Here is a 27,527-nt window from a genome sequence, read left to right as displayed (position 1 = left end):
TTAATTACTTTTGCACAACGTATCACTCTATATCTTTCATCTTTCTGCCTTGCTCCCTTTTGTATATATTAGAAATGAGATTGAGAAACAGTGAGAGCGAATTATATACAATTGATACGGTGCAACCAGGTCCAGGAAGTGGTGGGAATAACTTAACGACAATTTCTCAGGTAAGTAGCAATTCTGTAGTTAGTTTTCTTACCTGGAGGCATCGATGAAGTATATTATAAGCGACGCTATACTGAGAATGAAAACTAACACCACCTGAAACATAAAAAATTAAGAGTCGTTAATATATAATATTTATTTAAAATAAATTCAGCAAGAATTACAAATTAAAGGTAAAGTAGAAAATAGTGTCTGAGGACTATAAATTCTCAGGTGTTTCATAAATTACAATGAAGACATGTCCCCTTGTTGTTCTTTGAACAAAAATCTTTCATTCTATTTAATTTCATATTGTTCACTTCAGAATGGTGATATTTGCACGCATTTGCTGGCCAGCGACAAAGGAATGTGCAACAAAGAGGAAAGAGAACACAAAATATTAATGCGTTGGTAGGACGTGCCAAAATGGTAATTGGTCAAAAGCGAATTTTACACCTCCATATATTTGAACCATACATTATTCAAGCACTGACTTCAGCCTGTGACGGCACCAAGTCAAAGGAAACGAATAATAGAAGCATGATCAAAGGAGAGGCTAATTATAGACCGCGGGAAAATAAAATAAAAAGCGGTGATAAAAGAGAAACAATGGTAATCTGAAATCAATCCTCGAGTGGATCGAGTGCATTACACCTAGTATCACGAGCTCAATGCACCTTTCTCGTTCAAATTATTTTTAACCGGCTGTACGCGCTCAGACCTCGTTGGAGTAGACCAGCCCGGTCGTTTCCGTGTTAGCCTGAGCAAATGGACATTAGAGTTCAGGGTTACCATGTGTTGAATATCGTAATAAGAACTTATTCGTCTCTCGGCAGGCTAGTGAACTCCCTCATCGACGATCCGAGCACTTATCGAGCCTACCGCCTATCCTATAACCGTTTCAGTGAATCGATTCGATAACTAGTGGCCACTTAGGCGAAAGGATTATCACCTGGACGTTTGTTAAATATCGTTGTAGAGAAGGAACAATTTTTTATTTGATATTTAATTTCTGTTGAGCTTACAATTTAAGTCATATTAAATTCATAACAAATTTAAGAATTGGAATTATCAGGAATTTTCAGCGAACAAAATTAAACATTTTTATTGACAACACCTATTGCAATAAAAACAGTATCTCGGGGAAATATTATTTTTCCACGTAGTGACATTTCGACAGATCGAACGTGCTATCGAATTAACTGTCAACCTCGTGACGCAACGCCTCCTGTTTGGATACAAAAGCACAAATAGTGTCAGCGCGGACGAAACTTTTCGATCTCAAAAATTCCTATCTCCCGACGTCGATCTTATCCGTTGCCCATTCTTAGTTGCCAGCTGACCCATTGGCCACCATTGACCACTGTCGACCACCCCCACCACAATCACCCTATTTATATAATATACCCCAATTTACTTATTTACTTCGCTTAACTAGTGAATTGAGTTATTCTTTCGGTTAGTCTTTTCTGTTCCAATTTTTAAATGTTGATCAATCGTAATTTCGTAGAAAAATTATAGAATCACATTTAGGAAAAGTTCACACTTGTACGCGTTATTTTCCTATTCCACATAGTACATTTATATACCGTTATTTATATTATTTATATGCCGTTATATAGTATATGTTTTCATTTATAATAATACAATTAACACAAGCACCAAAAATACAAAAAAGAAAATAATACTTTAGTGCTATAATTTATTACCAAAACGTGTCTGGGCTGATCTAAGTATGTTTACGAAGTCAATCGCTGGTTTTAAGGCGTATGATGTAACTATGTTTACAGAAATCTGGCTCAATGCTACCATTTCATCACCAGAGTCTAGTCTCTGGCCGATGCATTTGCAATACACGTTGTAGAGCATGCTTCGATAAGAGTGACTATAAGTCTACCGACTTCAGGACTCTTACAACTCTATTTCCTTTATCGTTATTTCTTTCTCTGGTCCGTTTACTTTCTTTAAAATAAACGACCGGTCCTCGTGTGACCTCGAGTAGGTATCACTCGAATGCTACTCTCTTGTAACTTTGAACATTTCTGTTTAGCTAACTGCACTGTGCGATCCTGAAAGGCACGAAACTGCCTGTTGACCTGAAGTTTTGCTTCAACGGAGAAGTGCTACTGGATTCAGTTGCCGAAAGAGTGGTTTCAAGTTTCATACCACTCGAGTATATCACGAGTAGTTCACTATATCTCCTTCGCCGATTGCAGTGGAACATGCTCGTGTATGGCCCGTCCCTCTGTCCATCTTTATATGTATTTTATTCCTGAATTCTTCGACCAAGTCGTACATGGTCACGCTTGCAACTTTATTCGCATTCCGTATATGAAAGAAGAACGAAACGCAAGAAAACACGAATAGAAAATTCATACAAAATGTTTAAGTCAACATATAAATTAAGAAACGTGTCCAAGTGTACGTGTATTACCGTGGACAATACTGTAATCAAATAATAATTCTCGAAGGAAGCTAATGTTGCTGACGATACTAAGAGTTTAAAACAATATGAATAAATATTAATCATTGAATCAAATGATAATTCACAGATACAATAAATGAAGTGGCATTTTGAATAGTTTGAAGTTGGGCCTAAATCCTTATATGTTATAGAGCAAAAAAATTGAAATTTCTCTTCGAAAAAATAATCGATTCAACTATTGGAATGCTCGAAACGTATCGGTTTTTGAAAACAAAAATTGCGTGGAACAGGCATGCATCAATCAACAAAGTAATCGAGGGATTGAGGTCGTAGAAGTTGTTTCATTGTCCCGAAAATTCAGAGTTCTCATCGAACATGTGTACTTCTAGCGTCTTACTGCCTTGTCCTCATTAGTGATTGACGTATCATAAAATCGCGACAGAAGTGATTCGCGTTACGCATAATTAAAAATAGTCCGCACGAGGCCAGCGGCTTGATCTCATCATCCCGTTGGTAATAGTTTCACAAAGATACGACGAATAGTATAAAAAAAATAGAATTAATAGAAACGGGGGTCGCAGTGCTAATTACGTGAAACGTTGTACACATATATAATTCATGTTAACACGAGCATCGATCAAATCTTCGTGATTGCAGTTTCGTGGAGATTTATGCGATTTATCGCGCGTACCTAGTTAGTCTAATCTGCGTCGGACGTTTAGGAAGCTTTGAACCGTTTGCTGCATAATGATTAGCACGCGAGACCAAGGAGCGTGTCGAGAAGGAGAAAGGATAGCCACTTGCCCTTTCGACGGAACGAGTCGGTGCTGGTCAGTGACGTATGCGTGGAATGTTTACAGGTGCTTGTTGAATCAATTTTAGAACCTATTTGGAGATGATAATAAATAATAATTGAGAAAAAGTATATGTTACTCATATATTCAAAGAACGTGCGCTCTTTCTTTCTCGTGATTCTCTTGTTTTCTCTCGTTGCGCGAGAATGAAGTTAAGACTAGACTAAGGATAGAATAAGGATAGTTTTTAAGGATAGATTAAAGTTAGATTAAGTAAAAGTTGGAAGGAGATGTAAATGGAAGTGGGGGTCATGCAACCCCTTGGGGAGCATTAAATAAATACGAACATAATCCAGAAATTACATAAACAGTATTTCAGATGTACATAGTGTCATTACATGTATTTCTTTTGCAGACAATTCTTCTTGGACTATTTCTTCGGTCTCTTTGATACAAGTATTTATTCTTTTTAGTATATCCCAAGTCTCTAACAATTCCGAAACTACTGAAATATCTGAAAATTTCTTTTTCCATTGTACAATAAAATCAAATTTCCCCGAACAGCTGAGGAGTTTATTAAAATGTTAGCTTGTTTATGTTGGAATTGTCGAAAAGAACGTGTAGAAAGAACGCAAGACGACCACGTCCGTGGATTTCATTCTTAACTAGGAAACTAGATTATCTGTAATAGGCCTTGGCACCTTGAAACTGTGTCAGTCGAACGAAGACGGGTGAGGGTTAGTGTCAGATCGAACGTTTTACTCCGAATGGGCCAACGTACAGACGATTATTTCCTCTACTTCCAGCGGCATGACAAATTTGTTATATTCTTGGAAACTTATACTGGCTGGTTGCCAATCTGCCGCTAACGACTTTTCTTCCAGATATGATCTACCTTCCAAATTCAACCACTCTTCTAAACTGCACTTCAGGCTGGCCTCTACCCTATTTCAACGCGAGTTTGATTTCTTTTCCATTTGGCAAAAAATATGCTTCGCCGTTTGAATTGAATATTCTTTGTCTTCTTATCAGAGTTGCAACGTATTCTTAACAGAGGCCTGGTAAGTCTATATTTATTTCTCCAATATTGCATACAGTATTATAACGAATAACAGTGTATATATTATTTATATATAAACATGTATCATCGGGGATTAGATTTTCGGGATTTTCATAACGACATAAAGGAACATTGTGTTACACATATAGTAATACAGCCTCTTACCAATTGTTCGCCATGCATGCTCTTTATTAAAGAACAGCAAAATAGTTTGTAATTATTAGATATTATTAGGCATTCTAAATTTTTTTTAGAAAATAATTGTAAACATACGACTTTAATTGTATCTGGTATCTAATGTCATTCAACTCTGTTGAATGACAACCTGATTTAGGAAGGAACGATAGAGTTGCACATGCACAGTTCTCCTTTTTCTGTCCGATCACTGTGATGTTATAAAAGACGTAATTGTTACAAAGGTCTCCTATGCATATCGATTTCCATTAGGTCTTTGTTCTAGGGTGTATCGGTTCTAATTGCGAGCTAAATTTCTATTAGATTTTTATGCGCTCGCTAATTCCTATAATTCGTCGGATAATTTCAGTCAAATTCCAAAAAAGTTGAATAAGAAACTAAAAGTCTTTTATAACGTGGGTTTACTTTTTTTAATTATAGGAGCAAATTTCATGCAATATGCAGAATCTCTTTCCTTGAATATAATATTTATTAATTCAACATTTCCATCTTATTCCGAGCTATCTTTGAGGACAAATTAAATACATAATTCATTAGTTATTAGAGATTAAGTATGAATTATGTATTTATGAACTTATACCTTATTAGAGATTAAGTATGAATTATCTATTTCATTTATTCTCGAAGGGGACCTGATTCACGATGGGTCGTTGAATGAATAATTAATTACGTTTGTGAAACGAAATTTTACTACGCATTTCTTGCAACTAAAAAAAGGATAACCTACGAGTAAATCTCGACCTGATCATACTGCTTACCAAATTAAAAGTTAGTTTCTCATTTTAAATTTTGAATTTGTATTCGATAACTGTTGCATTATAAATATTTGTTTTTAAACCTAATTAATGGTTATATTTTGAACGAAAAAATGCTTCTACAAAAAAGACGAAAAGTATCGATCGCAACAGGTCCTCAGGCGTGTTTGCTCCATTTGAAATTGCAAGTATCCTTTATGGATACCTAATTATATGGCGAACTTGTTAATATTCCTCTTAAACAGCTGAATAATATTGTGCTAACGCATAAAGGGAAGAGGTGAAAAGCCCCATTATACTACTTAGATCACACGAACCACTTTTTACGTGTTGCAACGCTTAGGCAGCCTATCTCTTTGTTTGGAGGATAAAAAGCGTACGGCCACGGATTTACGCTTTGTGCCTTTTAAATGCAAATTTAAATATGTACATTTCTGAGCTTTCCAATAAAATCGCTTTTCTTTCGTGCGTTTGTGCCATAGTTTTCAGAATATTTACATTTGAACATTAATCGAGGCCACAATGTTTCCATATGACTTTTCTTCTGACACGATTAGATTAATTTAATTTTTAATGACATTTTTTTAGAACTGTATCTTGAAAATCAATAGTAATTTGGTCGAAACGACGCTTGAAAATGATGAAAAATTCAGAATCAACGAAGAAATCTCCTATTAATTAGTGGTACAAGAAAATATATCAACTCATTTATCAAAAAGCAAAATGAAAAGTAAAAAAATTACAAACATACTCTTAAATTATATTTCTGCTTGCTTGAAAGAAATATAGATCCCATTTGAAGAAACTCAAATTATCTTGGAAATCGTATTCCCCCGAAACTCTTATTTCCTCCGCCCGTACACTCTTTCCTCGAAAAGTGAATCACAATAAAGTCCACTAGAGACATTCGAGATAACCAAAAAAAGTGAACTCCCTCTATATACATTTTATACCTTTCATATATTTTACATAACCCCACGACACAAGCCGGATATTCTTCAGAACATAAAGTGCTTCGTCGAGTGAACGGTTGGTCACATGAAATTTCTATTTTTTTTTCTTTTTTTTTCTTTTTTTAAGAGTCAGGGCGCTTGACCCAAATCGTTTGTAACCGCGAGGATAGGAAGATAGAGATAAAGACAAAGGCTGCGGGAAAATAAAACAGAATCAGAGACCGGGCAGGAAGAGGCGGAATTACACAGAAAGCGATTGTCGACGTTATAGTTATAGTAGTAAACCACTTCCGCCGTGAGGATTGTTGTGATGTTCGGCTACCGAAATTAACTTCCTTGCTTGGCTAACGCAATCGTGTCACTTGACAATAGCGAATTGGCTTGCGGGGAAATACATAATATTTAACGTTATACAATCTACTTTGTAACGGAAGAAATAATTTGAACCTTTTATATATATCTATGAAGTTAAATCGTCTTTTTTAATATGGAAATATATTGTCCACGATTAGTGATCGAATATGAATAATTTTTATGTAGCAAAAGTTTAATAGAATTTAAACAGAATGGAAATTTAATTGTGTTATTTACAGAAATATTATACATTTCATTTAATATTGGTTCTAATTGTATTATTCACAAATTCCAGCGATGACTCGAATAATATGCTTGAAACGTCGATAAACGCTCGTTTTCAAACAGAGTGATTATTTACGTTTACGTAATAAAACTCGAAGGTGATGTTTATCATCAGAAATCACGAAAATGACTGATTATGTAGTCTCGAAACGTAGTGAATGTACTGTTTGTTATCGAGACTGAACTATCGGGTCTTTGTTTACTTTAATCTTCATTTGGTTACGCAGCCCAATTTCGCAAGGATCCATCGTCGATAAAACCGTGGTCAAGAGCCACGGGCACGCTTGTTTGTTTTCGTTCTCTTTTTAGCGTTGCGGTGAGGTCTCGCGTGCTGAGTTCCCTGCAGATATTGCGAATCGTTACTATCGTAGCCTGCCCGTGTTCGAGGCAGACTGTCGACAATGCGAGCGTGAGTTCGTTAGCACTGTTGCAAATCATCGTTGCAGATTTCACTGCTGTGAGTGCTTCGTGCCTGAGTGTCGGCGTCAAAATCCGATACGCGGAGTATTCTCCTTGCCAGATCACACTAGAATCCAATCAGAAACGCAATCTGTCTCGCGACGACATGCTCATCTGCATAATGGTATATTGGAATCATTGGATGCACTTCTGGAGTCTCGAGAGACGTTTTTATATTATTTGGACTTCGTGTGTAATTAAATTTATTTTCGGTCATTCAAAACGATGTGCCAACTTATTGTATTATTTTTATTACGTTACGAAAAGGAATTTAATAATAGAACCACAATTTATTTGAGGTTATTATTAGGTCGATTTTATATTGGAAATCAAATATATTGTTTAGTGAGTTGACAGAGCAATGTTCTACCATATTATTTTTAATTTCTACCATTTGTATTGTATCATAAATAAAGAATCTAAGAATAGAATGTTTGATATGTCTATAGTGTTCCCATGTTCACCTGTTATAGGTGAATAGTATTATTTATAGTAAACTGGATAATTTTATATCGGACTCAGCGTACATCGCAGCAAGTGTGAAAATGACGAATATGTTTCTAAGCGTTTCATAGCTGAGATAGCATTTACGAAGACGGCAATTTATTCTATCATCGAGTGGGCGGATATCTACACACGCATAGGCAAACTAATGGAAACAGCGGGGGGCTCGGAGTCTCTATGGAGAAACCTTTCTTGAAAGATGATAACTTGCCAAAAATACATTTGGTTTCATCCATTATCGACCTGGAGATCGTGAGTCATTCTTACTTGGTACCATTAATCAGGATCAGAACAAACTCAAACGCTTGCTACTGAAGGAATATTAAAGAGCAACATCAAACATTTATTATTTAACAAGCAGAAGCATTTCATAAAATACTTACTCTAGAATTTGAAGAAAACGTATTTTATTTGAATAAAGATTTACAGTTTCATTGAGTCTTGGCAATCAATTACAATGAACTTTTGACGAAAAAGAAATATAAAAATACAACAATCATTAGGAGTCGGGCATAAAGGATCCAGTGTTTCTAAAAGCTGCAAACGGCATCGAAAATAGAGCACAAATATGTTTATGAACCAATAAATATTTTGGATTGTCCTCCAAAACTAACAAATTCATATCGTTCGACTCCCAAACCTAAACCAAGCACATTTCTTGGCCGTGAGGCTGAATTTAATTAACAAATACACATATTCCTGTTTCTGGTGCGCGGATACTCCGAAATTCGAATTTTCGCATCGCGCGACAAATTTCATAACGCTCCCGGAAATGTTCGAACGTGTTCGACCGTCCGCGAGACGTGAATGCGTGGCGAGTAAACAAAAATTGTGTTTGCATACCGAAAAGGAAGAGTTTCCAGGTCCGTGTTTATACAAACTTGTGCCAGCTACCGGGACGAACCGAATACGCTCCCGAAAGTTTGGCCACGCGTTTCAGTCGCACCCTGTATATCTATTTTCTGCTCTTATTTTCTTCTTAGCTATAAGTTTAGACACGGGTGTGCGTTAGCACTTCGGTAAGAGCGAAGATTCCACAGAGCCGTCCTAGTCACTCCGAGTGACTCACCGCGGTCCAGTTGGGACGTAACCAATAGCGAAGGTGATATCGAAAGTAATCTCTGCCAGGGATTGGAAACAGTTATAATATCGATTTCGTTCTTGAAATGATTTTGAAGGACCCGGTATTCCAAATAGATACGAATAATTAGCGAAATTAATGAATACATGCAATGTCTGCAAAGAATTTGAAACTTGTGATTCAGGTATCACTTGTTCGAACAAAAATGTTGACATTGTTTTAGACCATTGTTGTTCAAGTTAGGAGAGAGTTAGTCGAATACGTGCAATTGTTGGCGCCAATCCTGATGCGTTATTGATCGCGAGCGCCTTTGTTTCGATCATGTCTTTTTCTTCGATAGTGATTAAAATAATTTCTGCTATTTACATTCTTTATTCTTGTGTATATCGAAGATGAATATTAATCTTTTAGCACAGTCTTCTTTCTTACAATTTCATGAACTTTATATTTGAAACAATTCTTGAATTCTATACTCGATGCAATAATTCCAAGAAATCTGATGTATACTCTTCACCTGCTCTCAATTCTTGATAATAAAACTTCAAAGAACAGGGAAAGTAGCTAAATGTTTACAGTCACTTGCACATCAAAATTTATGTAAACGAAACTGTGGATCACTGTGTCTATTTTATAAACACTGTTAAATAATCATTTTTGTTTTTGTATTTCCCTGAATACTTCCTATGAAATTTATTTAAATTTGCGGTGATTGGTGTTCGAAGTGCGATTAGGATGTTGAACGCAGAAACACAGTCTGCGAAGGTGGCCCGTATCAACGCTAGCGTGACACTGTCATTTCATTGCCGATAGATTTTCAGGGCTTATTTTCGCGTTTATTCCTATTAATAGTTAAGTAAGAAAAACTCGGTCGAATCTGGCGTCGGCGTGAAACGCCGAAAACTTGGGAGTATGCCATCGCGGGATGTAAAACTTCTTGCCTGGCAACGAGTCATCCTTCTACTTTTTGCCACTTAAAATATTGTTAGGACGTTTTAATTCGTAGTATCCTTATATTGGCTGATTCGGGGAACCTTCGAGACTCGAAGGAAGCATACCGTTTGCCTCATTATTGCTGGCTAGGTAAAATTTCCTTAATCATCTGGAAATTACCCAACAGCGTTAAGATAACGATGCACTTCGTTAGGGATTCTTCAGGATGTTTTATCTACGCTTTGTCGTATATGTTTGGCTCGTAACTTACTCTGAAGACGAATTACTTAATCCTATACTGCATGGTGAATTTCTCTGCATATTTTCTTCTGTGGACTCATCTAATAACACGTTCAGGCACTTATTATTTATATATCATATTAATTCATTCTTGTACAATTCTTGAATATTCGTGTAAGGCAAAAAAAATGACGAAGTAGAGGATTAAATACTTGATGATTGTTTATATGTAGAGTATGCTATGAGAAATAAGTTATTGGTATAAATGAAATCATTTTTAAAGAAATATAAAGATAAATCTCAAAATCTTTTATGTATCAAGGGGAAAGAATAGCCAGCCTAAAATATTCGTTTAATTTTGTTCTATATACTAGTGGATTTTAACTATTGAAATATGGCCGACACACGACTGCCAATATAAGAATTTTAACATTTTCTCGTCGACATCGATCGGAAACGTTTGATAGCGTTGCCTAGACACTTCGACTGCATGCATGTATATATGTATCTGACGATACGAAAATAGCGAGGGCAACTCGTGATGAGTCTCCTCGAGACCAACGCTAATTCGCACGCTAAAATAAGAACAGCGATCTTTATTTATAGTGAGTTACGATAGGTCAGATTGTCGGTTTTGGGGCAAATGGTACGACGCCTCGATGCACCGAAAACTATTACAGATTCGTCGAAACGATGAACGATGAAATCACAAGCATTTCGCCTGCAATTAAATGCGGAGCGTCACCTCCGTTTCTGCATCCGCAAATGAGTTATTTCTGAGCACGCTCGAGCATTTATTCTTGCATTCTGCGGCTACGGTTATCGCGCTCGACTACATCATTCGATACGATTGCGCCTGTTTCGCGTGATTCAACGTCGATCGATGTTTTCGACGATCAGAAATAGTTTGGAGAAAGGTGTTCGAGGATAAACGGGGAAATAGTCTTTACCTTCGTAATGTTTCAGTGAAAACAAAAATTAGTCTTCAGAGAAAGAAACGGAAATTAATTTATCGAACGGATGAAGTTTCGGTCAGATATTATGGTTGACGTCTGGTCAAACCTTAAACAGTAGAAGTGTAGCAATAATGATAAGAATTTCGTAAACATTGCTGTTTGGCTACTTAAGTGAAAGTCAATATTCATTTTATTTAGGTGGCATTAATTATAGAAAATAATCCATTTACTATCTTTTTACATTTTTTAGACACATATCAATACTTGTTACAAATGAGATTATTCTTCATCTATAAATGCTAAGAATTCATGTAATTCAAGTCTGATAAATTTCAAGTTCGTTCAAGGGTTTCGAACGACCTCACGAGTCATCCTTGATTTAGCGTACATGTCAGCCGTTGGATTGACGTTCAGCCTTTCATTGCCTAATCGTTCGAGGCTGATCCTCCTTGCACATTCTCTTACAAAATTTAAACTTCCTCTAATGAAAAATCAATACGTATAAAAGGACAAGTTGGCCGAGTATGGATTCGCCAGGTGAGGATATGTTTGGGTCGTTTGAATCAGGTGAGCTAAATGTTACTAATATTTGCTTCGAAGTTAAAGTTATAAAATTGCGATTGTATAATTCTAATATTAATATATATGTAATGTATATTACATGATATATTCTACTATATATAATGTATAATTTTATTGTATATTATTATTGTACAGTATACTAAGAAGTATCAGATATTAAGATTTACCTTGTAAAATTCACCTGCAAAACAATATAATAAATCTATCCAAATCAAAAACGTAGCAAATGCTTTGGCTAAACTAGCCAGTGGTACACCAATACGTTAGAAGATTAGAAGAGAGCTCAGAATCCTTCGAAATCCACGCTCGGCCTTGACGGCACGTAATGAAGAAAAAGTTGCTCATGTACGTGAAAAAATCTATCCTGATCGTCGTTTAATCATTCGAGGGATTGCTGACGAGGTAAACGTCTCCTACGGGTCGTGTCGAACAATTCTAACCGAGGATTCTGGCATGATGCCCTTTCAATCCAGAGATTCTTCATTTAGCAAATATAATTTTCAATTTTCTTTGAAAAAATCATTTCTTTCTAAACAATCTTCTTCCCTATTTTCTTATTTTCCAAAAAATTTCGTTTAATTATCTAATCTCGACTTACGATACACGCGACGTTTTCAAAGAATTTCATATTCACCTAACGAAACGAAAATTCTGTCTAACCGTGCCGAAAACGTTTCTTCATGGAAGAATTATGTGCACGAATGATTTCAGGATCCCACGGCATTCTCCGCTCAGCCGTTGTCCTTTCGAAGGAGCAATTGGTTGGAAAAGCTTCCGGCAATGAAGAAGGATGAGCCACGAATGGTGGTGATAACCCAGTAACCTACATCTTTGTTGCCATGCTCCAGGCTGGAGTCTTTGGATGCTGCTAGCGTTGGAGGTGAATCTGGCGATAATACCAGCCCGTTTTCCAGAAAAGGACGAACTTGTTATTGTTCAGATTACTTGGAATCAGTGCTGGCCGAAATAATACATTTAATATTTTGGGAAATTGCAATATTTACTTAACGTTAGTTTTAATTAAACTATAGTTTAAGCAAAGTACCTGGGGTTCTGTTTATTCAAATTTATCATTATTGGGAACGTTTATGCGAAAGAATATTTTAAGAGAATAAGGATTCAATAATGGGACTTAACACATTCGCAACCGGCAGATATTACGTTTCTAATACCGAGTATTGACGAAAATAATAAAATTCTCAATGTTCAAATATGTAGTGTATAAAATAAAAAGATTTTCATAAAGTGACGTGGATCTACGTCAGCGGTCGCGAATGTATTAAAACAAAAAATAGAAATAAATCAAGTATCTATATAATAATAATTATTATTATTATAGATATATTGCTCGATAACAATGATTATTAGATAGTTTTAACACAGAAAAGAATTGAAAGTGAGCACGTTTCTCATTACAAAATTGGTCACCTTATTCAAGTACGTAATTCTCCGAGCCAACTAAGAATGAAAATTTATTTCGCCCATTATTTGAAATGTTAATGAACGGGTTAATTAACGGGTAGCCCACGTGGTTACTTCGAAGCTACCGACACAATCAGGCGGACCGTTTCACACAACGTGTAGCGGTAATATTCAAAATTTAAAGTGCCGCTACCTGGAATAGTGCCAACCACCGAAATCGATCGATAGTTAAAGTACACTAGCCATGCTTCTTCATTTATTTATGCTACTTATACTATAACGTTCCCAGAGACGGTTCTATAACCGAGAACTCGCATAATGTGTATGCACTCGATACGCTGACGTTCACGTTCAACACATTCTTCCTATTTTTACTACCATTCGAATAAAAATGCAAGATCGATACAATTTTCTTCTCGTTGTTTAACAGACAAGAATAAAAGAAAAGGCAAATGAAACGAAGATGGCGTTTTAGTCGATAAGGATTTGAAGATTATAAAAGCTGTCTATCGAGTAATGAAAATGTATTAATAAATAATGGAGTCTGGTATTATTTCAAGGATATATTTATGTATTCATGCTGCATGTCTAATAAAGGTCACAGATATAACGGTTTGGTATTTATTGTATTTATCAATTTTGTACATATATAAAAGAGAATTGTACGAATTACTTGAGAACAGTTGAAAACAAAAAACTCAACTATAAATACGTCGAAATACTGAATGAGGTAACACAATTTTCCGAAACTTCAGAAAATTCTAGCGCGAGGAGGTGGACTGAAAGAAGAAATGGTAATGCGTCGCTATGGCGACAGTCACGCTCAAGAAAATAGCGAGAACGCAAGAAAAGAAGACTCGTGCAAAGAAACAAGAAAGGGGAGAAAGAGTGGCCTTCTGAAGAGGCCTACATCTGCAGGCTATGTATGATATTAAAGACTCCTTTTCAAAACTCGTAGACATTCTGTATCGTACTTTGGTGTGTTCCAGTACTTTTTTTTTTTTGCCAAGTTGAAATCACGCAGAGAGTCTTTCCGTGTGGTCGTTGAACGCCCACGTACGTTCCAACCTACCATTCATCAAAGCTGCGGTACATCAGCTTTTATGACAGCGCACTGATATCCAACGCGACCGAGTTGTACGACAACTTGTACAACAACCCCACGTACCTTACGATTACTGGTTAAACAGTCGCATTAGCTATAGTTGCGTAACTTATTGAACGATAAATCGTTATGAGTCTGTCCCACATCAGATAGAGGGTAGTTAGTAGGCTAAAATATTTTATAATCCATCCACCTTCGTCTTTTGTCGTATAACAGGAGGATATATTTCAGAAATGGTTGGCATTAAAAATTTAAATATTAATGTAAATATTTTTGTATGGTTTGCAGAAAGCTATATTTCGTCGCCAAAGAATACTGAAACGATAAGGTTGACAGCGTTCAAATAAACTTTACGCTTCGAGGTTCCACGAATGATTACAGTTTTTATAAATGGCTTGGAATTAAGGGTTTACTTGGACGCGACTTCCACAGAATTTTTCTTCCCTTCATGTTCCACATAAACATGTTCCGTATCCCTCCCCGTCAACGATTAACGTGAATGCTAATAAACTACAGTTGCGAAGGCGCGCCCACTGCCTTCAATTGGATTCAATGCAGAACCCTCTCTCGCAGCAAATGAAACGCGTATATAATCCAGCACAAATAGGCATGTATTATATACACACCGGTTTTGTCTTCGCAATACCATTATGAAGCCGTTCCCATTTATGACTTCCCTATGAAACCACCCAACTGTGTCTACCCCGGCACTCCGCGTTAAACCCAATTTCGAAAAAAGCTCGCGTCGGCCGAAATGCCACGTTTGCAATCTGCGCTACGCCTCGTACTTCATACAAACGATTTCGTTCCCCGGACCCGCAAGAAAGCAAAAGAAGAATCAACCTCGTCGACTCGCTCGAGGAATCTCCATCGAACTTCGTCGAATTTAATTAAATCTCAAACTAATAAGCCGTTCGAGCAATCTATTAAAAATTGTCGACTCGTAATTTGGCTACTCGACAGAAATTAATGTACAAATAAACGGAAGATTAAATTTACAAGTTTTTCTTCGTTAATAATAGAGGAAATAAATTTTGTGATTTATTAATAGTCAATTTCGTGACTGTAATATTTCAGCATTTCTATCAATTTTTGTTTGTATCGTGGTCATGGTCCATAAGCCAAAAAGTCAATTAAAAAAAGTGCGAGGTTGTTAAATGAATGATTCGCTATTTCCGTGGCATGATTGATGATCTAACCCATAAATTGATGTTTACAAAGTGGATTACGTAAACATGTATTCCTACACGTGACGGAACACTTTGAAATTGATGAAACAATTGACGATCTTCTTACAAGGCGCACGTTTTCGCATTCACTTTACTTAAAGTGACTCCGTCAAGTGATGAAACACTCGAGGCACTTAAGATGAAAAGAAACGGCGTTCGACTATACACGCAAATATCGCAAATATCAGCCTGTAAACAATTGAAATTAAATCAATACAATCGTACTTGAATCACAAAACGTCCAGTTCGAATTTATTGGAAATCGATTTGTCACTTCGACGTGTACGGAGAAACGAAATTATAATAAATCAGCGAACCAACAAGTAGTGTTTCAGGCGAAAGTTTATACCGAGGAAAAAACGATTTTCTAAGACCTAATAGTCAACAGAAGAAAATATAACTAATACATATTATTGAATCAAAGAATATCTGACTAAAGACATACTAGCGAATAAGTATTCAGTATAGCGTTGCCAATTTTAATATTTTAGTTATGCATATTTTATCCGACATAGATAAATTATTTAAATTAGAAAAATCTTTTTTCTTCACCATCTGAATTGATTTAACTAATGATTGCACTCCTATTTCTGTTAAATTGCCCAAAATGGTACGGTCACCTGGTATCCCGTCTCTGGCCCTAATTTGGTTTAGCACGGTAATCGAACCGTCTTCTGCTGCGCCTGCAATTAGGTCATAAGCACAGTCGAAACGTTAGTCGTTAGCTAACGTCGCTTTGTAACGGTATGCGACAACTTTACGTGTACCGAGTCACCGGATTTCCCATTCCCCTCCACTCTTCCTTCGGCAAACTGATTGACTTCTCACGTATTATCCTGCGAATCAGCTGTTGCATCGCTACAATGGGTTCATTGGATCTACATAACGCTCTATTATAATAATAAATTCAATCAATGAAACGGTGGTTAAATAAACGAGCCATTTGTACCTTCGTGTTTTCCATCTTCATTAATACTCGTTATTACAATTTTTATTGGTGACTATAATGTGAGTCCTGTGCAATACCGTTGTTCGATTTATTTATATATTTTTGCTTTGGATATTTTGCGAAGCACGATAACGATGTCTTCACAAAGATATTAATTTAAAGAGAAGAAAGGAAAATATGATTGCAACCGCACGGAAAGTGACTCGTTAAAACCGCTTTTCTCTCCTCCCCCCTTGGGAACATGTAATTATTCTCACGATAATGACCAGACAGAAAGATCGTATACATAGCGATGAATGAACTGCGTTTCGAGAAATATGTATACAATAGGTTTGTTATTGCACTTGTCGTGTATTGTCTGCAAACCGTTACGAACCCCTTCACGACAAATTATGAGAGGTTACTAACCTTCGCTCAACCCCTTCATGCCCGAACGTGGATGAAAGGATCATTATTCATTTCCATAATCAAATAAAAATTGGTTCCTTGCTCTGCGGTTATAATTAATTATATGGATTGAAAGGGAATATATTCTTTGGACACTCAGAGCATTCTATTCATTTTAAAATTTGAAAAACAAATTGAAAATACATTCAGGAATTAATCAACCTCAGATTTCAGTCTTCTCTATAAAACGAAATTACAAATAATTATTCTAGATTATAATTTTATACGCTGAATACCTGAGCCACAGTATAAACCAGTATTGAATTTAATTTTCCAACTCGCAAGCATTCATTGCAATTTTATTTTGCATGCGTGTATCGGTGTGCTCGTAAAACATTTTTCTTCTAAATTTGTTAAAAATTCTTTGCAATAACGCGAACAACGAACAGCAGTCGTCGCGTAATTTGAGGACTACGCGCAGGGGACGCATGTGTGATGCAGTCGAGAATCGATAAAGTCCTTCGTCGATGCAACAGTGTAAAAATACATTCGCGCGACAATGCATGTTCAAGGCGACATGGCATTGAATTAACGACATTACGTGATGCCCTTATCACACCGTCGCTGACTACTTACGCGAGAAATGAATCGGTAAATTAAAAAAAAAAAAGAGAGACCAAGATTGTCTTCTTCTCTATTTTATTAATCACACAACATAAATCAATCGAGACTTTTAATGTTAAATACTCGTGAGTTGTATTATAAAATACTGTGTTCATTAAATAGTATACTGTACATCTACATTAGCGTACGATGTATTGTAAAATGTTATTATTATTATGCAGAAAAAGAAAGTAACTGGGTTAAATTTGAAAGTAGCGCTTTAAACAATCGCGCCACATTTTGGCTCGTTCATGTTACGATCTACATATATTTGTTTGCTTTCGTGTAAAATACTATAATAAAAAAGTCGCTATTGTTATTATTAATATTCGTGTTAGTATTTCTATATAAAATCCGTGTTATTAATCATGTGGGCGAAATAAGTATATACAGTGGGTAAAGAAGGGTGACGCACATAAATCTAGACGTAACTACACGTAAAAAATTGAGAATAAAGTTTTTAAAATGAGCATTTATGTTGGAAGAAGTCGATTTTGAAAATGCATCGAGTATGCGTGAGTTTCGGAACGATTTCAATAATATGTCTGACCATTACTATCTATTTCTACTAGTATCGATGTCTGTAAATATTGAAAGTGGTATATTACCTGTATAGCGTCTATCTTACTACCTTTTAATCAATTGAGACCAATTAATAGCGATAACATCATCGTCAATGTTTGCAAACGCCAACACAAGTGGAAATAACGAGCTATGGTCAGACACGAGTAGAATTGGAAAGTAATGAGCAGACGCAGTAAATGGAATCAGTAAATGGAAGAAATATTTGCAGAAAATGAAGACGGCGAAGGTTAATGTCTGGGTTCTGAAATTAATTGGTGTACTCTAGAGCGTATATTTCAATCATTTTTACCTAATGACAAATAATATTGTATAATTAAAGTGTGTTGTGAAAAAACTAACTGAAAATTCTTTCCACAACAATGTATCAATGAATACAAACAGTTCACTCGAAAAATATTTACCTACTACCAAATTGTGAGATTTCGATTGTTTATATTTCCTACACAAAACAATTTTAATAATAATCTGGAATTGAGTATTCGAGGCTAAACTGAATAAAGTACGACTTTTTTTTTTATAACTAGATAAAACTTAACGCGAGAAGTAAGACGCGCGTCACCTACTTTAAAGGACGATACAGCTGTTCGTTCAAGCAGTTGCAGCTACAGGGAAATCGCAGTTGGATTAGATTAGAGGGAAACCTGCACCGTTCTTTGCAAGACACGTTGCCATTACATAAATGTTACCTACTTTCACAGCACAGAAAGTATGTTGAAAGAACCATTGAAACTTATTCAGAAACGTACAGTATACGTCATTAAATATCTCAAATTTACTTAAATTTGGCAATATACTTTAAAATTTATTTATTATAGATTGAAACATATATTATTCCAAGTAATAATACGTCCATAGACTCTATACTGCTGATTTGAAAGATCATCTCTTCAGTCACTTCGACAAAGAATAGCACTCAAATAATTATAAAAATGGGTCTCGCTATCATTTGGAGAATAATGCATGTTGAACAGCTGCATCTGTACTTTATGCAAAGAGAACAAGGACTCATTCATAATGGCTGTCTTCCACGAGTAACATTCTATACACGGTTATTATAAATTTATGTTGCTAATCAGAATTATCTGAATTCAATATTATTCACCAATGATGCTCAATTTACCAACAATAAAATATAAATAAAAATAAACTCGAAAAAAAGAACAATTTTTGTCCATTTAAAATCAGTCTAGTGTTGGACAGGAATGAGCGGCGACCGTTTATTCGGATTACTTTTTCCAACTGAGACATTAGCCGGCGGATACAATGCCAACTTTTTAAGAAACGAGTTCAATGAATTGTTGGAAAACGTCCCACTCGAAATTGTGCGTCGTATGTGATTTCTAAATAAATGGATCGGACGTTAGAGAGCTACCAGCTTGGCTATCTTGATCCCTCCGATTTAAATCCGATGGATTTCTGGGCTTACCGGAGGTTTATGATCTACAGTACAGGTAGACAACGTTAAGCTGCTCTGATAATGTCTCGAAAAAGGTCTGGGTTACCACGTGGACGTTTCAAGCGTCCGAAGGTCAATGAGAAGACGTTTAGAAGCTTGTATTGAAGCCAAAGGCGATCGCTTGGAGCATTTTCTTCGAGGCAAGGCTTCTATGAGGTCTCCGTGTTAGCTCGGTGCGTAACAAGAATTATTGAAATATAAAAATGCTCACCGCTCAAGAATAAGGTCAAACAGGATGAATGTCCATGCGAATTATTTATATATAGGAACTTGGCAATGCCAAATGCAAGCATAAATTTATATTAAATGCTTCGACTGTTAGAATGTAAACTAACTACAGTTACAGTCCAACTGTAATAAGGTACGATACATTATTATAACTAATGTGGACATAATTACTCGAGTGAAGGTATTATGAATACATTTACTTTCTGGATCTTGTTTATCGTATACTTTTGAATTCATGCTATTGTAGGGATAACACTTTAACACTAAGAATAGACATGATAAATATAAAAATAAAGGTTTACTCGAATGTCCTAGCTGTTAGGATGACTTATGGGAGTTGAATCCAATAGAGTGTCCCAGTAGCCTGAAGGCCTTCAAGCTGAAACCTTCTGTTTAACAGCAAAACAAGCAAGAAGAGTTCCAAACACTGGAAGCAGACCTTGCCAGCTTAGTTAACCAAAGTTCTTTTGGTTCGGTTGGTTAGTGGGTTTCATGATCCTCTGTATCTGGCGAGCCCCAAATTCGTTGTTTCCTTCTGTTTTGTCCTGAAGTAATGTCTATGCCGCATATAAATCGGTCCAGTTTATAAGTTCACTTAGGAATTAAGGATTTTCACAACTAATTTCCATTTTATGCGAACAGTCTAAAAAATTTTCTTTTCTCCGTATGAAAATGTAAAGACCGAAGCTTTGGAGCCTTAAATATTAATTTATTTTAAACGTTTCTTTACTTGAGTCATCTCCAGTATTCGCAAATAAATGATTTCCCAGAATTTTCAGTGGCCCATCTGTACGCTGAGTTTCGTGAAAATCGAAGGCTATCGATTGGATGGCGAGTCTTGTTAGACGAAAAGTAGGCAACAACTTCGCTGCCCTCGCAGTTACGTTGCGAACAATCCTAAACAGGATCGTTAAGGAAAGTTTTGACGATGTAACGAGTTCAGGAAATGTAACAGAAAGTGTAGCCTCGTGTAAAGGTTCCTAATGTCAAATTTATTCGAATTGCACGGCGTCGTTTCACCTAGAAACACAATTCTTAGCAGAAAACGCGTATATGCACTATCGAATTGGGACAAACTGAAGAAATTAACTACGAGCATAAAAATAACGCAAGCTCAAGCAAGTGTACACGTCACGTGAACGGGGGTATTTTAAATTCAAAAGTAGACTGTCCTAGATTCTGTTACGCTAATATCTCTAACAATCAATAAAAAAAATGGAATACATCTAACTCGAATTGACTGAATTTAGAAACAATCAATGGAGTTGTTGAGCTGAATTGTGCGCATGTTTAATTAAACTGTTATTCTCATCGTTAATTGGACTAATGACTAATGACACGGTTGTTACCGTGACCGGTTCATTATAAAAGTGATGTAAGTCCATTTATCTTCATTTCGAGGTGCGAAAGGTCCTCCATTTTAATCGACACGTTGATAAGCTCTAATTAGTTCGCTGTGCACTTCAAGCAGCCATTGCAAGGAAAATATGGTTTTAATAATCACCAATGAATTTAAGTCATTTCCAAAAATGAAGATTTGTATTGCACTTAATAAAAATATTCAACATTAATTTCAACGGTCGTATTCAACTTATTAGAAATTTTATATTTAAATTTATTCCTTCGAAAGTGTTTCGATTTTAAAATAAAATATTCAGTATAAGTTCAGCAACTACGGTGGACGTTCTAATACTGCCAACGAGTTTCTTCTGATAAACTCGCCAACAAGTAGGACTCAGTGCGGTAGAGCGTTATCGCGGTAAGGGATCCAACGGTTGTTCACGCAGAATGTCGTGCACACTGCTTTTACCGAGATTCAGTTGGTCAGCAATCATTTGAACGTGCTCCATATTTCTTTCCAGTCGAGATGTGGAACAGCAGCCTTCTCGTAAATCATCTTCGATGTTGCCATTGTTCTTCGGAACCCTTTCCCGATTCGTAAACAGATTTATGCAATATCTTGACAATTTCTACGTTCCCCAAGTTTGGTCAATAATTTTATGTTAATTCTTCGCTAAGGAATTATGGAGCTAGTGCATAGAAACATTTTCTTCTACTCTGTTTAACGGTAGGTAAAATCATCTTGGGTACAACGATGGTCGAGATAAGGAGGACTAAACGAACAGGTTTCTTCTTGATTAATGTATATTAAAAACGTACCATTTTAATTATAATTATAATTTCGACCGACACTGCAAACCAGAAAAAAATACATTTTTATTGGGGTTCCAAATAAAACTAAAATATTAATGGTTTTTCTTCTGGAAGAACATTAAACTTGACAACGTCATTTTCATTGGTCCTGGAGCAATCTAGAAATACAATATTTTCATTCCAATAAAAATTACGTCTATTTTATTATTGAAGATTGATACTCTTCCAAAATTAACTCTTCAGTGTTCAGCCCTAATTTACGATATATTTAAATATCTTCTATAATATATTCCTTTAAAATAATATTTGTTCATACATCCAAGAGGTAGTATTTTTCCTGTAGGATGAGAAATATTTAGCCTAATAAGCTTCAAGATAGAGAGAGGCTGAACACACCCTGCGAGAACACGCACTGCGTAGAAACTGCACCCTACTTCAGTCGACGACGTGTCTGGTTCCACGAACGAAAACTGGGTCACCAGCTACGTAATACTTGGCGAAGGAAATACAGTGAGGTTAAAAAAACGCTAGGGGGCAAAGACGGTAGTGTCCTTGAGCGTAGGGTGTCAACAATTCAGGGACGAATTGGTACCGATCCCCGTTGAACGCACCATAACCTACAGGCCATTTAATTTCTCGCTCATAAACCTCTACGCATAGTTGAAAACGAATAAAGACGATTTAACGCGTAGACAGCTATGCCATCCATCTAAATTATTTAATCACACGTTACATCGCTTCGTGGCATTGCTAATGGCATAACTCGAAAAATGAAATTTTATAGGATATGCATTCTAATATTGGAATACTTCTAACGAACGAATCGAAAGTATTTTCATTATTCTCTAACTAACAAACGTATAAAATAATGATTAGTCGAAATATTTTCAGTGTTTAGGAGTATTACTATATAATAAAATCTCGAAAATGGTCCAATTTAGACAATCCTCCCTTATCGATCGCGAGTACTATCTTGCATGATAAAGAACCTATGCAATTTATTTCTGCGATGAAACTAAAATTATTATCTTTTTATGGGTGCCACTATCGAAGTCAAGAAGCACCGTTTGATAAAGGAGTAAGAGTTTCATTACTATTTTTAACGGATATATAGTATATGATAGTTTATTAATATTTCTGGTAGGATAGAAAAAAAGATGAATTTTATTACTTTATTATCGTAAAGTCTGAGTAAATATGTTTGGCAAAAGTACAATGTACATTTGTATCGAAATAGAATTTTGACGTGTTTTTTGAAATAGACTTTCCAGATAAAATGCAAAAAAGAGGAAACGTTTTAATCTGTATTATTTTATTATGCGCTCTAGAAAGTGTAAATAAATACGTTTCGGAGAAGCGCTTTATCGATTGATATCCAATAGAGCAAAAAATATTCCTTTATTTTTAGAACAATGTATGTAAGTTCAAAGACGCGACCACGTTCTTCTAGTAAATAAACATACATTTTTATTATGTCGCACGGATAAATAAATTTCAATTTCAGTATGTGTGATACCAATATTTCTGTTATTTAACTTCATTTTTTTACGAACAAAGCTACGTAACAAAACCGATCAGTGTTTGAAGGTGTATCATATTTTTTAAATATTCTATTTTGAGAGTATGAATAGAAAAAATTTCAATAAAAAACAACAAAGGTGATTCTAATCCTCTATTGAATATGGCTCTCGGATCAACAGACAGCTTTTCAGTAGGGAAAAACACATTTGGCTGCTTGTTCCCAGTAAGTAAGGGTATCGCTTAACAAACCTCTTGAGTGTGTCTCAAGTACCTTACTATATTTGTTTCATAAACTATACGATACTCGTACCAAAGGACTCGTTCTCCATTTGTGAATTTGGATGATTTCTTATAACTGAATCAAACCACAAATCCACCGGAGCTAACGATGTATAATAAAATTATTAATCTATTAACACAATCTTCCTTCAAACGCATAATGAGAAAATGAAGCTAACAATGAGATGGAACAGAGAAACGAACGAATTATGAAAAGTAAGAAATGAAATATGCATTTAATGAAAAGACTATGAATATAAATAACAGCATATAACGTAGCAGAGATAATAAAAGGATATAAATAAAAATTATTAGGAACAAAGTTCGTATTACACGTTTACTGTAATTGGATTTTCTGTGAAATGCTTAGTTTCCAATGTTCAATGGGCTGAAACATTATTCGCTCGACTCGAATGAACAGAAAACAAATGAGAATAAATCATTGCTGTGAAAAATTGCTCCAACTATTAATCTTTTTCAAAACACTGTCATCGATGAATACACGCCAGAGAAAAAGTAATTTGTACTTTTCAAGCCCGTCGGTTGTAGTTGTTGCACATATCCAAAAGTACAAAAACAAATTAATCTGGATTACAGAAGTGAAGAAAACATGAATTATATAGCTTCGTCCCTTCTTTAGTTTATGGTAGTTTCAGAAAACTGTTCGTCGAAAACTTTAAACAGAATAAGAGGTAAGTAATATTTGCGAAATTCTGAGAGACAAAAGTGTAGCGTTAAATGTTGTAGGCCGACGAGATAACTTAAGATAATGTTGATTGGAAGTTGGAAGGATGACGTGGCGACATGAAAGCGTGCAGAACAAGCGTACGAGAGTTGTATGTAGCACATAATAGAAATTCTGTGCAATAAATTGCTGTGCCAAGCATGTACGTTAAAGACTATGAAGGGAGGTATAGAGTAGAGGTTCTTAACCTTTTTAAGCTCACGGCACACTTTACAAGATTTTTAATGTGCTTGCCCTCACGGTACAGCTTAGAAAAGGAACCCTGACACGGGTCTTAATCATGAACGTAATTATCATAACGTAATTATGGTGACATAATAACAAAATTTCACGCTTGTTTAATATAAACAATACATATTTTAGTAGCATTTAACAAATACATCAATATTTTAAATTGGAGTCATTTTTCAAGGCTGTCTTAGAAGGTAAGTAACTGAAATTTTAAGCTAGAAAAGTATTTGATGCAACAATAATTAACATGGAATTATAGTTACGTAGCACATATGAATAATTAAAAGTGTGAAAATAATAGCAATTCTATCTAGCTCTTGTCAGTCATTTCAAACCTAAATTTTAAGTAAATTGTTACTGAAAATAATGATATTGTTATAAATCATGAGAACTAAGAGGCTAATTTTCACCTTCTATACACAAAAGCTTCTTTTTCCAATTTTGCTTTTTATTACCTCGTCAGAGAAACATTTCACTGTACTTGGGAGTGAATATGACCAATATTTTATTCTAATAAAATTGCATATTTTTCCAAGGCGTTATAGAGGTTATCGAGGATAAAAATAAAAATTCAGCAACTCAAGACAATGTACTATAATGAAAAAGAGATATCAGTCCTGAGCTAAGGGGAATGTATCGTGAGCACGAATCGTTCTTGCTTCGTGTCGCAGCGGGTAAAAAGGCTGACTGAACGTCTGACCCAGTACGGTCCGCAACTCCTTCCAGAATTGATATTTCTTCCTCTTTCCAGTGCCATTACGATGACCCGATCTCAAGACATTTCGAATAATGTTTGCTGAAATTACCGGGAGAGACATTACGTCGTAAATCCGCACGTAACCGTACATTTCATGTTTATTTTGATACACGTGATTGAGGGCTACAACCGAAGGCTCATTCCATTACTATTACAAACAATCTTGTACTCGTGATACTGATTTCTCATTCGTACATATATAATTCACTGAAATATTAATAAAATCGTTACAGTGAAAGAAAGGAGAAGATATCCAAAAATATCGGCTGACTCAGCTATTCGATCTGTTCTCATAACGAACAAATAGAAGATGGTAAACAGAAAGTAAAAGCCAACGCAGAATCCATACGAATAAATATAACGGTTACTTGGCAAAGGCTGATACAGAGATTCGAAAGAAAAAAGTGTCACAACACGAACCGTCAACAGTTTATTAGGTCAGCACATCTCGCTCCGAAGGATACTCTCTGTGTACAATCTGTACCATATCAGATGTTCTCAACTTTCGATTTCCTGAACTCGATATTTTCAAAATTATTTGAGAATTAATCTGGCTCTATTACTAAGACGAATATAAAAGAGAAATATAACAGAATTATATTTAAGAAAATAAGCCAGATAAAAGAATTCATAAATTAGAAAATTCGAAGACTGAACATTGATGAGAAAATCGTTTCCATTACTTGTTCTTCTTACTTTCTTTACTGGTGTTTATTGCATTCTACCCGAGAACGATCAATGTGAACGTTCATTTCATTACTTAAGAGAACATTCTTGCCTCTTTATCGACACAGATAATGGAAGCTTCGGCTGCATTATGCACCGCACTTTATCGAATTGCGTGACCGATTTGAAACTCATTAACAACAATCCATGTAAAGTTCGCCGGGGAAATATTACAGGATTTTCGCAATTTCCTCGTGGGTACATTTAATAATCCTGCAGGTTCAGCCGCTCGTTATTTACTCGAAGCATTTGAGTCACGGATATATAAATAACGAGTAAATAATTTCCATTTGGTCTTTAGGAAGGTGAAATAAAATTCATGCAACAGAGGGCCAAAAAGGGGAAACCGCGAACTGTGGTCCTAGTTTTTTATTCATTTCTTTTTAGGGGGAGAACGCCCAAGCTCCGAAAGTAGCAAACGGTAAGGCGCCTCTCTCGCGTTTTCGAGAAATAAATTCTTAAAAACGTGAATATTTCACTCGGCGGCTAACGGCTTCCTTGAGTTTGCGGAGTCATAATTTGCCTACGAGGAAGACTAGAGTTGTAAAGTAATAATATTTCTACTGCCCAACGAGTTTCTTATGCGAAACATGGGGAAACAAGTAAAACAATTATTCTTGAAGCTAGTAAAATAATTATTTTTCGAAAACAGAAGAGAAGTATTCTTTGCTACGTTCTAAGATGGTTTCAGGTATCTTTTCGTCCAGAAACAAAATGAATAATAGTGGCTTTTCTAAAGCGTTTTTCCGTATAAAGAGCTTTTCCCTGTAAGTTAACTTGCGTAATAAATGGTGATCTGTTTACAACTACTTCTTCTTGCTAAAGCTCTTGGAGTGGTTACGAACATTTGGTCTCACACTCAAATAAGTGCTACGCTAAAATAAAACAAACACTACGACAGAGAGCCGTGCTCTAATAATCGAAGAGCACATTATCCGCCAAGGCTTTGCATATTCCAAGAACGTGTTGATGTTATTAGTCCTCTAACGCGTAATGAGTCCCGGTAGGGACTCGATAAAGCCAATTCAAGTATGTTTGCCAAGGGAATTTTATAGGATTTAGATACTCCTCCGTGAAATTAATATCCCCGTGGATCCAACCCCTTTAGTCAAACGGAATAAAATATGCAATGAAGGAGTAAGTGAGTTATCCGTTTACGAGACTATTTCTTCGTGATTGAACCTCTTAAACGTTAGTAGCTGACCAGAATATGAATGAAATTTATTTAGAAGGCTATTTGACTCCCTCTATCGTATGTGTCCTTTTGGAAGGATACATGCTTGTTTCTCCATGAGTATATTTAACAAACATTTATTAATCGAGGATACTGAGCCTCTCGAGCACCATTGGTATCGAACATTTGATCTTAC

General features: G+C 35.8%; 1 protein-coding gene across 49 annotated transcripts in view; it reads right to left on the bottom strand.

The window, feature by feature from the left end:
* LOC128874370 (calcium-activated potassium channel slowpoke) overlaps positions 1 to 27,527 on the bottom strand; it is a 110,583-nt gene that overhangs the window by 80,733 nt on the left and 2,323 nt on the right. For all 49 annotated transcript variants that reach the window (XM_054119072.1, XM_054119116.1, XM_054119105.1 and 46 more), the window contains exon 3: positions 203 to 264. In XM_054119072.1, the coding sequence (XP_053975047.1) occupies positions 203 to 264 (62 nt within the window). The remainder of the gene's footprint in view (positions 1 to 202; positions 265 to 27,527) is intronic.

The sequence above is a fragment of the Hylaeus volcanicus genome, chromosome 3 (genome assembly GCF_026283585.1).
Source record: "Hylaeus volcanicus isolate JK05 chromosome 3, UHH_iyHylVolc1.0_haploid, whole genome shotgun sequence".
Classification (NCBI taxonomy): domain Eukaryota; kingdom Metazoa; phylum Arthropoda; class Insecta; order Hymenoptera; family Colletidae; genus Hylaeus; species Hylaeus volcanicus.
The sequence above is the reverse complement of the archived record's forward strand: the minus strand, read 5'-3'. Positions and strand labels throughout refer to the sequence as shown.